Here is a 14,313-nt window from a genome sequence, read left to right on the forward strand (position 1 = left end):
CCTGTTTGTCTGCCCCATTGAATCATGAGAAATAATACTAAATTCCAGACGAAAACTGGTGATTAACGAACGCGATTAATGAGCTTTATGGTTTTCGTGGCCAACTAATCTTCTTTATATATACACTCTCACTCACACTCACACATAGCAACCATCCATTGATGCCCAAAAATCGTACATGATTCAGGTATATAGAAAAACCATAGAGAATTGCGACATTATCAATCAATTAATGTTATTTAAAAACCATTAATAGGCTTTCACTAATCATTTTGTTTGGCCAGAATTGGAAACTAAACCAAAGCTTTTTTAGACGTTTCTTCTTTGTATATAAAAGCTGGACGGTGCGGGGCTTTGCACATTTGAAAATTATAAATTAGCTACACGCGCTGATATCAATTTGCACGCCTCGCATTTGTGATAGCCAATAGATAAAAGCAAAAAAAAAAATAGGTATATATGTAGGTATACATATGTATATAACACCAACGAACCATAAATAAAAGTAGGAGAACCATCACGGTGACAGGACGATGAATGGCCTGATTGATTGATTGATTGGCGAACACACCAGCTGGGCTGGCTGTAAGAAAGTTTTAAGTTAAGGTCTGATAACGGTCATAAATTTGAAAAAGTTAATTAAAATTGTCAGGGGCTTATCTGTAGACAGTTGCAGTAATGCAACGATGATGACTTTTGCGCACAACGCAATTGCACGGAGCTTTATATACCTGATACACCTGATAAAACGTGAGTCATTTGAGAAGGCATGCCTAGGGGCTAATCTTAACTCATTATAATTGGTGGAAAAATATAATTTTAACAAGGAAGTGAAGTCTCCCTGTGACCCGTGGCGTATGAGTAATCGATGGCATTACGTATACGCCCGGCTGAACGAAGTAAAAAAAAAAACTGGAGCGCATACAGTGTTGCAAAACACCAGCAGTTGACACAGTTAACTAAGGGTGGCAAGGCGTTGAAAAATTTGCTACTCGTGGATATATATTCTCTATTGTTCCGAGGCAAAAGGGCCTAACAGGCAAAGCTTCTCCCTCTCTCCCTTCCCCCATACATGAACTAGTTTTTTCGGTCTGAGTGCCGCCCCTTCCCCCCTTTTGCGACACGCCCACTAACCCAGTTTCTGTGTCGGAGAACTACAAAATCTAGACAGAGGGAACCTAAACCAGGTCAATGAGTCATTGGCCGCAGGCAAACGGAGGGGGGAAAAAAGCAAGGAGTCCATAGTGCAAAAAAACGGAAAAAAGAAAACAGAAAATAAGTGGAAGAATGGACAAGAACATGTGAATTCTCCCTAGGAGGCACAATTTTTTTGCGTAATATTTCGAAGCCTCTGTCAATATTTGCAGGCCAGCAGACCACCACCATCATCATCATCATCATCATTATCATCGCAGTCATCGTCATCTGCAAACAGAACAAAAGTCTACATCAACATAAATTTCTGGGCTGGCGAGGAAGAAGGTGACGGAAGTGATGGTGCCCAGTCGACGTCAAGTCCAAATGGGGAAAAAAACCAATCGGCAAATAAACAGAAAGACAGAATCAACAAAAAGTATGACACAATGTTGCAATAAGCCCCAGGAGGGGGTCGGCAGTATAAAGGAGCAGCAAAGCAGAGTAGATTATAGTTAGATACTTTGACAAAGTCTGGGGAAAAGGTAAACAGAATAATGCGTAAATTGCTTTTATTAGATCAAAAGGATATCCGCGTATAGGTTTTTGGATTTCGAGATAACAAGGGGAATACAAAATGGATAAAGGAAATAGAAAAGCACTTTGAAGCTAAAGAAATTATAAGAGAACAATTTTGTTACATATTTCAAAATTTTTCTTATGATTTTCTTAATAATTTCTCTACTCCTTGTAGGCCAATTTTAACTGAAAATCGTCTCAAATTTAAGCCTCGTTATCGTATTAGGTACTATTAGCCAAATTATAATTCAAATCCTGTTCGAATGCAGCAAGAATTTGCCTACTCTATTATCAAGTCGCTGTTGCTGCGAAAAAGATGATGAAATCGCAAACACTCGGAAAGAAAATGCGATACGTTGCGTATACGTAACAGAACTGAATTATTGCGCATACGACAGGGCTTGCACAATTCACCACGTGATTTGCCATTAATTAAATTCCGTTTGTAAATTATGAAAAAAAAAAACAAAAAACAAAAAATCCAGAGAAGGCCCAGACGTTAAAAGAGGGCTTAAATGGGATTCTCTTTGCGTCAGGTTGTTGTTGGTGGAATGCACTCGCTTCGCTTAAAGGTCAAACGACATCGTCATCATCATCATCCCCATCATCATCATCGTGATGAGAAAAACGTTGCTGCCTGGGCGAGGTCGACGTCGCTGTCTGCGGTTTGTTTCAGTTTTTATTTTTCCTCTGCCTCTGCCTCTGCCTTTGCTTCTTTGCATTTTACTCATTCATTTGCATTGCCTGCCCCTTTCCATTCCCTCGTTTCATTTTTTTTTTCTTTTCTGTCTGTTGCTGTGCGCAGTCTAGCTGCAAACAAAAAAATGCAAAAAAAAAAAATAGAGAAGAAAAAAAGGGTTTGCCTCTCAACGGGGGAATCAAAAATGAAGGGGTAAAAAAAAAGGCCACAGGGAGAGAGAGGTTTGCCAACGAGAGGCCTTTCCGACTTTTCATCTTCTGCGCCAGACAACATTGTAATATTTTCTGCACAAACTAGACAGAAATTCTTGCCAAAAAAAAAAAGATCAGCAAAATAGAAATATATACAAAACCGAATGCAGACGAAGCTGACGTCAGCTGATGATGCTGTTTGTTGTACTTCCTATATTTCGCTTTAAAATTCCCTTCAAAACCAAGGCTAAATCTTGCACTTAAATTACATAAAAAAATAAACATAAGCCACACACAGTTTTCAATTTGATTTTCCAAGTTCAATGTCATCTTAATGGTTATATTATGGTTAGTTTATGAGCTTGTAATCTATAAAGGTTGCTTGAAGACCGTTTTATATGAACTTTTTGTTTTAAGGTCCTTAGAAAAGTTTAATCATATCTGAAAAGATTTAGGAGATGAACTATATTTTAATAATAAAATTACTTTTTCAAAATTCATATTAAATTAGTAGAAAGTTGTGCTACATTCTTACAAATATACAAATACAGTATATCAGAAAATATCATCACAAGACACCGAGAAAATCTAAACTTTAAACAACACAAAGGCTCACACAGATCATCCACACAATTCCATTTGATTTTTCAAGTTCAATGTCACCTCAATGTATTATGATTGTTAAAGCTTGTGATAATGCCTTTAGTTAGTTTATGATGTACCCGCGTAGAATGCGACGATGATCCTCGCACAACCTTGACACCCAATCAAGGTGTCATTGGCATTGCCATCCAAATGGCATTTTTCGGCCAGTGTAGCGGTTTGGCTTTCGGGGTGTGGGATCAAGTGCGCTGCACTTGACTGTCATTAGCGCGATGATCATAATCATTGAATTAATAACGTTTTTTGTTGTGCTCCAGCGTTCGAGCGAAGGAAGGAAAGTTGATCGAAAGTGATCTTCTTTTGCGGCTTGAAACGCGCGCAACTCTTAATCAAATGCAATTGTCACCCCGAAAAGATAATGGAGAGCAAGGCAGAGGCTTGATTATACATATATTTATATAGAGGCATTATCCCGCCTCGGTCAAGGAACCTTTAGTCAACAAAAAAAGTAAAATTTATATATGTATATATTTAAAGAGAGATCGAAACAAGTTTCCCCACGAGATCCCCATTCGTAAGCTTTGCCCACTGTCCGTTCAATGTCCGTTCCACTATAAAAATAGCCATGAAAGCCGTTTGGTTGTGGCCATTGGATCTCGGTCTCGGAAAGTGTTAGCCAACTGTCTGATCTGTCTAGCTGGTTCGTCGTCGTCGCTTTAATGCGGTTTGGCCGGGTGCGCGAGGTCTGTTTTTGGTCTATTTGCCATTTGCTATTTGCGATTTGCGTCTGGTGTGATCAATTCAAATATTGAATCTGTATTCGCTCAATTATTTTAGCACTTTTCTCAATAGTTGGCTATTGGCTGCTGGCACACGTGCGTCAGAGGTTCCATCAAATACGGTTGAACTGTTGCCAGGTATTCCTTTCTCTTTCGAATGACCAGTTTTATAGGGTATCAGGTGATTTGTCTAACTGCATACATGTATGTATGTATATATTCCTACATGTGCGCGGCTCCAGACGTAAACGAAGTCCCCAGACGTGCTCAATCATTTCACCTGCGATAAAAATAATTGCAACAAGCCGAAACGAGCGGCACAATTAAAAAAATATATAAAATTACGATAGAGTTATAAAGTGATCAAACGCTTAGATACCTCTTAAGTGGAATGGAAAATGGTTTTATTTTTACGTAAATGCCTCAAAAATAGGCTTTAATTATTTTAATGACTTTGGATTTATAAATAATTTTAAAAATTGTGGTTTTTTATTTAAAAATATGGAAATAAATATATTTCAACACCTTTACAAGAAATATTAGAAATAATACCCCTTTGAAATTGATGTTATTTTATTATTTAGCTAAGAAAATCACTATATTAGTCACAGAACTTAGAGAACAAATTATTTATGGTCTAAAATGTTTCACAAACTTCTAGTAATCTTTGCAATCTAACCCAAAATTTAGTTAATTATTTAAATTCCCAGTGAAGCTCTTGTCACACTCCAAACACTGAAAAGTACAGGGTGAACCGAAAAGGCAACAAAATAATTATCAGAAAAAACAAAGGCCATAAAAGGCAGACCGAAAGCGAGTGACAACAGAGTCCAGGTAGGTTGAGTCACCTGAGACGGAATGGTTGAATCCGAGTGACAGCGGCTGGGAATGCGCAAAAGTCTAAAGTGCCACTGACTGTTGTTGTTTTTGTTGTTTTCGGTGCTGTTGTTGTACCTGTTAATATTATTTTGTTGCCTCCTTGGCTTGGCTTTGGTTGAGTTGAAGTCAGACGCGAGAGAGTCATAGAAATTGTTGACATATTTTAATTGGTTGCCGCTGTCGCAGCGTTGTTTGCGCCTCTTTCACTCTGTACATTTTAATTTTAGTTGATTAACTTTTGTCTGGCATTTGTTGTATAATTTGTTCATGCCTGTCTGCTGACTGGCTGCCTAGCTGCCTGGCTGACTTCTTTTTGTTTGTTTTTCGTTGTATTACCATTTGTTTTTGTTTTTCCGCAGCATTTCTCTTTTTCATTTAAAACCATAAATTAGTGCTGCAAATCCAGAGCAGTCATCGCGCATTGGAATATTTTCATTTTCATTCAGCGGCGGCGATCACCTCGTCAGAGAGGGAGATAGCGTTTACATAGCTGCGTCATTTTCGCCTTGATGAAATTGCGCTGCGGATCGGAGAGCGTCATGATATTTACTATATGTAGTTGTAAAATCTAGTTGCGCAAGCTTTCGCGTGTGTCTGTATCCCAAATAGTATATCGGGGTCTGTCTAGTAGCTGTATCTGAGTATCTGAGTATCTACGTATCTGTGAGTGTGTTTGCTCTGTTACAGGGTCTGCGACCGCGACGGGTGGCCTCCGTCTGTCTGTCTGCCGTTCTATCAGCAGCGGCAGCAGCGTCTGGCGGATTCGGAATGTGACCGCCTTGCCATATAGTTTTGCCTATACTAATACCCATTGCTAATTGCGGCATTTTGGCTTTGTCACAGGTGCGCTCTCGCCTTGGACTTTATACGGCGGGGATTTTTTTTTTTTGGTGAAAGCTCAGCCTAACAGAAATAGAACTCACTTTTTAATCGATGTGTAAGGTGCAAGGTCCAAGCGTGACTGTCACTTGTGGATGGTGTCTGGTGTACTTCCTTTTCAGTTTTTATTACAATAGATCTTAGACTATAAATAGTTTGATTTATTTTAAGGTTTTGACACATTGTTGGGTTTATTTTTGGAGGTTTTTTGTTGTGGCTTTAGTCATTGTAGTTTAAGATGAGGTTGAATTAAATTACTATAAATATTTATAGATTATTAAACTTTAAATCAAGCCAAATTTGTAAAAATTTAGATTTAGATAATAAATATATTTTAAAAACTGCAATAAATGCATTGGTAATCAATTTTCCTTCTTAAAAAGCTTATTTTCTTCATCGAAAAAAATCTGTAAAATGTCATCCACTTTCTCCACTTTACAGGGTATCTTTCGTGTGTCAATCAAACCCTTTTAAACTATTTATTTTTCGCTTATTTGTTTATCGAACTGCTGCTGTCCGCCTACATTGGCTGGCTCGCTCGCACTCACTCGCTTACTGCGCTTCGATTGCGCATGTGTGCTTGTATCACTTAAGTCGTCTGCTATCTAGTCTAGACGCAGACGCTGCTACATATATATTTCGGACGCACATTATATATACATACCTATAGATACGTATATATATGTATCGGTATATACGGGTAACGGGTGACAGTAGTACCCGGGGTCTTTCTACAGGGCGAAATCGGCGGGCGACGATGTCGCGCACCTTGTAGATACGACAGCGAGCACGTATCTGTATCTACGGAATACGTTTACAACCAACGACAGTTGCACGGGGCTCGCTCTTGTTCTTGCCGCCTATTTTGTTTTTATTTTTTGTTATTTTTTTGCTGCTCCTTCATTGTTATTTGGTCGCTTGTGGCTGGCTGTGGGCCGCATTCGTTTTGTTTCGCTTATTTATAGTAATTAAAAGCGTTCGTGAGTGGGAATAAGTTATTTAAATTAAACGGAAATTTAAGAGTAATAAAGTTGGAAATGTGAGTGGAAAAAAACGAAAGAAATGTAAGATAAAATGAAGCTTTACTTTAAAAGAAGCCGGAAATTTTTAAATTTTCACTACCTGAATAAGGAAAAGGAAACATTTTTAACTAAATAAATATGGATTAAATAAAACATGATTATAAACAAACAATTTTTCCTGCCTTATATCAGTAGAAATTAAAGATTTAAATATCGTAGAAATTACCATAGACTTAAGCACTTAAAAAAACTAAATAGAAATCCCAAAACTAAACACATTTTCTTCACTTTCTCCTCGTTGCAGGTCGCTTGTTGCTAATCGCCATTAGTTTATCCGTGTGCCTGGCCTGTGGCAGTGTGTTGGTGGCCGCGATTGCCCTTCGCCGCTCATCCAACGCAGCAGCAACATTGACCGCAGCAGCAGCAGCAACAGCAACAGCAGCTACTGCAACATCTGCAGCAGGAGCTGGGGCAGGAGGCACTGCAACAACGCGCCGGATACGTCACAAACGTCGCTCGTCGCAACGACGGCGCAGCAAAAACAACGCGGTGCTGTCACCTGGGATCGGGATTGGGATTGGGATCGGACAGGATACCAATTCTGCTCTGGCCCTGCCACTGGCGACAACAACCTCAACATCGGGCTCCACAGCAGCGGATCAGACAGCTATAGCCGCCACCGCCGCCGCAGCAGCAGCACCAGCAGCTGCAACAGTAGCAGTAGCCACAAACGCAGCAGCATCAGCAACAGAAACAACAACACTTTTGCCAACCGAGCCGGAACATTCTGTACCCGTAAGTACTCACTTGCCTACTTCCTTGCTTGTCAAGCAAACACAAAAAGAAAAACATGAGAACAAGAAGAAATAGGAACAGGAAAAACAGCGAAAAAGAAAAACAGAAAGAAAAGGTTCTGGTGGGTGGTAAAAATTTTGGGTGGGCTTTTGCGGGTCTATACGTTACACTTTTATAATATAGTAAGAAATAAAAAGGGATTCTATACCGATAATCCTTACTTTGTCATATACATATCTTCTAAAGGTTAGTTTTCATCAAATTTAATTCAAAAGTTTGAGGTCTTAATTAAGCCTAAAACTCAACATATCTTCAGCCAAAAAAAATAAAGATATTAACCCAAATATATAGCTCAATGGGGTATCTTTGGCTTCCTTTATGAATTGAACTCTATAATAATTGCTGTCAATTACTCAGCTATTTCGTTGGCAATAAAGCTTAAGCGTAGGCAAAACTATTTTTATTGCCAGACAGACGTGTTGCCAATTTATAGATGCAAATTATATATACCTTAATTAAAAACAGCGACTGACCTATTAAAATAAACCTTTTAATCGATCCATCAATCAATCAATGCCAGCCTTGGCGCACTTTTTCCTCACTGTGTAGCCGTGTAAAAAGGAATGGCAGAAAGGAGACACGTGTCGAAAGTTTCCTTTTTTCATCGCCCTCGCCTTTGCCAATATATTCCATGCATTCCCTTTTTGCAAAAACGAGAAAAGAGAGACAGAGGCGCAGACAGAAGGAGTAAGAGAAGTGGACGAAGGGAGCAGGAAAAGTCCTTGAAGCAACAGAGCTCGAAAAGTGGGCGGCCATTGCAGACATGCTTAAATTGCTTTTGTCGCCGCCAACGCAAAAAGTCTTATGTAACTGCGCCTATGCCCATTTATTCACCATCGTACCACCCCCCCCTGCTCTCCTGCGTGTGTGCGCCGGGTGTTATGCAATGCTTACTGGATGCACAGCACGTCCTTTTTGCTCTCTTACTCTCTGTGTCTCTCTCTCTCTCTGTCTCTGTGTGTGACTCAGTGTCTTAGTCTCTCATTTGGCATTCAATTTTTATCACTCCTCTCGAAGGCAAAGAAACAAAATGAAATAAGAACAAGAATTGGGGAATCCATTTGGCGTCTGGCATTTTTATACGTCTTTATTATAATGGCCAAGACAAATTCAATTTCTCCATCAGCGCCTCTTGCTTTGTCTACTTAGCCTGCCTGCTCACTTTAAATGCTTTCCATTTTTGTACACGGTATTTGTTTACGGTATGTCCTTAATAAACATGATTGGTGAGAATGTTTCTCAACTTACAACAAGGAATCTTAAAGAACACAGTTTTTACTTGTGCGTTTTCTAGACTTCAAGTTAAGATAAATGACAGTAATTACTTTTCTTTTAAGTTCATTTGTACAAAGTTTATTGGACAGTTTTAGATGGTCATCAAGCTTGTACTTGCAAAGAATAACATTGAATTTGAACCCTCTTAATGATAGTAATACTTTTAGGCATATTTAACCTAGGTTCAAGTTTGAAATATTTCTGGTAATAAGAACTGGTTATAGTTATGCTGGGAAATCCGTCACATATACTTAACCCAAGTCTATTAAGTTTAAATGGAAGATTTCTATTGCAAATAAAAAAGATAGTTTTAAACCAGTAGTCGGCACGTCCCAAGCCCATGGGATAGGCAAAGGCTCTGCCGGCAGCGCTGCCAGCACACGGATAGCGTAAACTTCACACACACGGAACACACTCACGTCATTTTTGCTCCGTACCTCACTCACACAAATGTGCTTTTTGGTTGATTGTGATGGTGCCGAGCACTGTTTTAAACACATTTCAGCTCAGTAGTATTTCCAAATAGTTTCTAGTAATTAGTACTAGTTCTTGTGCCTTGTCATTATGACGTAAAAAATATAATCTATCTCAGAAGCTGAGTAATAAGTCGGCATATCTGTTGATTCTTTTAGCTCCTCCTTTAAAGGGTATCTTAAAATCTCTCCCTCATTTACCTGAATATTTGCTTTATTGAATCTTCACTAGACACCGGCAATAACCTTGAAGCTCTACGATTTACTTTAACGACAGAAGACACGCCTCCCACACACACGTGCGATTTTGGTGGATTCTCGTCCGTGGGCTCCATTGGGCCAAAGTTGTTAAGGCGGCTTTTCAGATTGTGGTTTTAAGATTTCCCAATGAGAAGGCAAGAAGGCAGGTAGAGGGGGAGTGCCGCCGCCGCCGTGACGCCCATTACAAAAGATTAAAGTCGGCAACTTTGACAAATTGTTACTCGCTTTGCTGACATCTTCCAGTGCGCATTTGCTCATTTTTTTCTCCGCAGCTAGAATCTTGTTTCATATTTACTTGGTTTTTTTCCTCTTGTGTTTAATTTGCCCACGCCAGAGGCAGCATTATGAATGAAACACATCAGGTACAGTGAGAACTCATTGTGAGGTTTATATACTTGAAATAAATATTATTAGAATAAAGCTAAAAATTAAGAATTACTTAATTAGAGAGGCTAAAATAGTTTCAAAATCCTTTAACCCAAACTAAGGAAAATTAGAAAGACGTGACTTAGTCAAATAATTCTAAAACTTATTTTCTTTACATAAAAATACTTTGAAATGCAAGTTTTTTGAAGGATAGAACATAATCTCCATCATCCTTTTTCAAAATATGTTGAAAAGATTCCTAAAAATATAAAACTAGATTTTATTACTTAAAGCTACAAATATCTAGAAACAACGATTCTGGGTAATAGCTTTTTACCAAAAACAACTTCCAAAGTCTTTTCTCTCCCCCTCTTTAGTACCCTTCCCCAAAATATGAGAAAAACCAGGATTTTTAACCTGATATCTCACCTATCCTAGTTTTAACCGTGATGAGAGCATAATTAATGAATGTTTCGTTCAACATTGTTCAGCCACTCTGATCCCCTTCCCCCACAAAAGGCATTTAGAAGCCCAAGATGCGGATGGAAATATAGAAATGAAAATGGATGTGGATGTGGAAGCAGTGGAGACAAGTGCGTGGGCGGGAATTGGCTTTGCTGGGCGGTGGCGGTGGCGGCGGGAAATGCGAAACACAATTGCCGCTAATAACCCAAGGCGTTTAGGCGAAGCAGAGCGACGCTGGCAGCGGCGTTGTGTTTTAATCGAATTTTATTTGCCGCCGTTAGGCAATGAATAATTCAAATTGATTATTAAAATGTGCGCTCGCATGTGCCTATTGTGTGTGAATGTGTGCGAATTTCTGCACACGCACACATGAGCGCATACCTCTGTAGGCGTTAACATTAGCAACGTTAACATTAGGACGTGTGAGAGCGAAACGGGCTTTCATTAAAACCGTTATCTATGCCAGACGCACGCACCAGACGCAGACGTGCATAAATTAATTACAATTACATACAAAGCGAGAGAGCGAAACACAAGCACACACACACACACACAGCTGTTCCTGTTGCGGAACTTTTCGAAAAGTTACAAATTTTTGGCGAACGAAATTTGGGTTTATTGAAAATGTATTCATTTTTAATATAAAATGTTTGCCTAGTTTCTAAAATTCAAATTTTTATAAAATTATTTATTATCTGTTTTAAATCATTTCAAATTATTTTTATTCCATTTCCCTTTATTAGGGGATAAAAAAATCACTTTAAAAAGGCTAAATAATTTTAAATCCTTTTAAAAATGGGTTTCAAAGTATGCTAGGAAACAAGACATTTTCCGATGCATACTTTTGGGTTGTTATTTTTATACCCTTGCAGGGTATTATAATTTCAGTCAGAAGTTTGCAACGCAGTGAAGGAGACGTTTCCGACCCTATAAAGTATATATATTCTTGATCAGCATCAACAGCCGAGTCGATCTAGCCATGTCCGTCTGTCCGTCTGTCCGTCTACGCAAACTAGTCCCTCAGTTTTAAAGCTATCTGAATGAAACTTTGCATATAGTCTTCTATATACTCTCACTGCTATATATGTCGGAACGGGCCGGATCGGACGACTATATCATATAGCTGCCATACAAATGTTCGATAAATTTTTAGAAAAAAAATTATATCTAGGCTGTTTTCCAATATTTTTGCATCATTTTTGAGATATAGCCATTCTATATTATTCCAGAATTTTGGTAAACATTTTATGAAAATCGGACGACTATATCATATAGCTGCCATAGGAACGATCGGGAAATTAATAGGAAAAAAATATAACTTCGTTGTTTTTCAACGTATTTTCATCTACTTTGATATATGAGCTTTTGTTATTAATTCAGAATTTTGGTTTAAATTTTATGAAAATCGGTGGACTATATCTTATAGCTGCCATAGGAACGATCGGGAAATAAATAGAAATAATTATAACTTCGTTGTTTTTCAACGTATTTTCATCTACTTTGAGATATGAGCTTTTGATATTATTTCAGAATTTTAGTATAAGTTTTATGAAAATCTAACAACTATATCATATAGCTGCCATAGAAGCGATCGGTAGATGTAAAGCTCGGAATTTAAAACTTTAACTGTCAACTGTAAACATAAGTATAGGTAAAATGTAATAAAACTCTGTTTTGTGTGTGTTTCCAGCATTTAAGTCTATAATACAAACATCAAAAACAATCTGCAAGGGTATAAAAACTTCGGCGTGCCGAAGTTAGCTTCCTTTCTTGTTTTCTGTGATATACATATCTTGATTTATTCTAATGAAAATAAATCGTTTGATTCGTTAAACATCTTTGAATAGAAGGCATTTATAAACGCTTGTATTATCCCTAAGCGTTAAGGGAATTTTAGAATTCGGATAATTTAAAAAATTAGACTAACCTAAAAAAACACAGAAAAAGTCGGAAACTTTCAAGGATTCAAAGAAGGCCAAAGGCAAATAAAAGCGGGCACAAAAACCAAAAACAAGGGTTTACCCTCAATATTATGTCACTTTATTCCCAAAAAAAAAGAAGAATATAAATAAAAGAAAATAAAAAAGAAGCACGATAAAGATAAACAACAACAAACAACGACAGATGCAGAGCCAGTGGGAAAAAGCATGCTAACTTATGGCCTGGGCTTAGTCCAACAAAAGCAACAATAATAATAACAACAACAAACAGCAGACATTTCTCTTACGTCAGAGTCTGGCACACACACACACACACACACACCATGAAGCACGAACAGAAAATGAGGTTATTGCCAATCCCGTCTGCAATGCTCGAGTAAACATTTTAACCTAATTTTTTTGCACAGGCAGCCCAGGGTGTTCGGGGCGGGGTGTGTGTGTTGCGAGAGGAGACGCCCCAGACAATGTGATGCGATATTTTCTGGTACTCGGATTACCAACAAAAAAAAGGAAAAAATATATTATAATAATAACAAAGAAAGCAAATATGACCCAAAAATATACATACATGCATACAACAGTCGAATGGCACAACAAAACTACACACACCTGCTTTAAAACCAAAGAAAAATTAAGAATATGTAGAGTTTACAGATTTTAATAAATTATTATACGCTTTTATTTGAATTTTGTTTGGTTTTTAGTATAGTTTTAAATAAAATGAAAACCAAAACAAAATCGGAGTCTCAGAAGTCCTTACAATTTAGTACGACTTATTCTAAGGTGCTTTAGAACTCTGTAGGGTTTTTAAAACTCATAAAAAGGTATCTAAAAGTATGCAATGCAATTTTTGGGTTTCTAAATAATCTTTTATTTTATATTTTACAAGGTTTTTAAAAGGTTTACGGTTTTTTTAAGGTTCCATGAGTTAAGGGGGGGTAAGGTTAATTCGGTGCAAAAATGCCCACTTTTCAAAAAAATGTTGTGGCGAAACGGCTAAAGCTAGCTTAACGAATTAAATACCATATAATAACACAACATTTGAACAGTTTGTGATAAATTTTGTATTGAAAAATATTTAGAGGTAGAGGAGTTATAGGGAATCTCCCGAGTCGCCTCCAAAAAAAGTTGGTTTGCGGTGTACATCCTAACTGTCCACAGAATCATCCGATCTACAAAAATTATACCTCATTCGTTAAAGGATAAGTGTCCCGAGGTATTCTCGAAGCGTTTTTATTTTTAAAATTTTTTCCCTATTTTTTATCAAAATTTGAAGTCAAAACCCCGATTTTTGACTAAAAAATTAAGTTAATTTGTTAAATAAAAAATATAAGAAAATTAAAAATTAAAAATAGCTCGACGAGAATACCTGTAGAATTATCTAAAGAAGTTATGTTCCAAATTTCAAACCGATTGGTTCAGTATATTTTTAGTTATCGTGTACACCGATTTTCAAAATGGCATTTTTCAGGAGAGCGCTTTAAACTTTGTGATTCTCATGCATTGAACACCAACCGACCTTCGTTCAGCTCCGCATAACTTCGTCAATTTTACTATGATTGATGTAAAACTTGGACACAATATTCTTAAGATATTGAACTTTTAAAATAAAAAATAAAAAAAAATTTACGAAAAAAAAAAATTAAATACCTTACCCCCCCCTTAAGGACCCATAACAATCAGACCTGCACTTAAAAGTAAGATAATTTCCCCTACATTTTTTATGCAGGAAATTTTTCACAAAAACCTACGTTCTGTATATAAAATATAAATTCAGTTAAATTAGTATGCCTGAAAATTATAATTATATGAAACATACTTACCAACACGCACACAAATCTGACCACACAATTTTACGAGATTTTAATTTACAAAATTGCATTTGCATATTTGTATAATTTACAAAGTCGGC

At 37.4% G+C, this 14,313-nt stretch overlaps 1 protein-coding gene across 1 annotated transcript in view; it reads left to right on the plus strand.

The window, feature by feature from the left end:
- The window catches only part of LOC108078782 (pneumococcal serine-rich repeat protein), an 84,861-nt gene that overhangs the window by 65,322 nt on the left and 5,226 nt on the right, over nucleotides 1-14,313 (plus strand). Inside the window, exon 3 of the mRNA XM_070285081.1 lies at nucleotides 7,071-7,561. Within this exon, the coding sequence (XP_070141182.1) occupies nucleotides 7,071-7,561 (491 nt within the window). The remainder of the gene's footprint in view (nucleotides 1-7,070; nucleotides 7,562-14,313) is intronic.

The sequence above is a fragment of the Drosophila kikkawai genome, chromosome 3L (genome assembly GCF_030179895.1).
Source record: "Drosophila kikkawai strain 14028-0561.14 chromosome 3L, DkikHiC1v2, whole genome shotgun sequence".
In the NCBI taxonomy this organism is placed as follows: Eukaryota; Metazoa; Arthropoda; class Insecta; order Diptera; family Drosophilidae; genus Drosophila; species Drosophila kikkawai.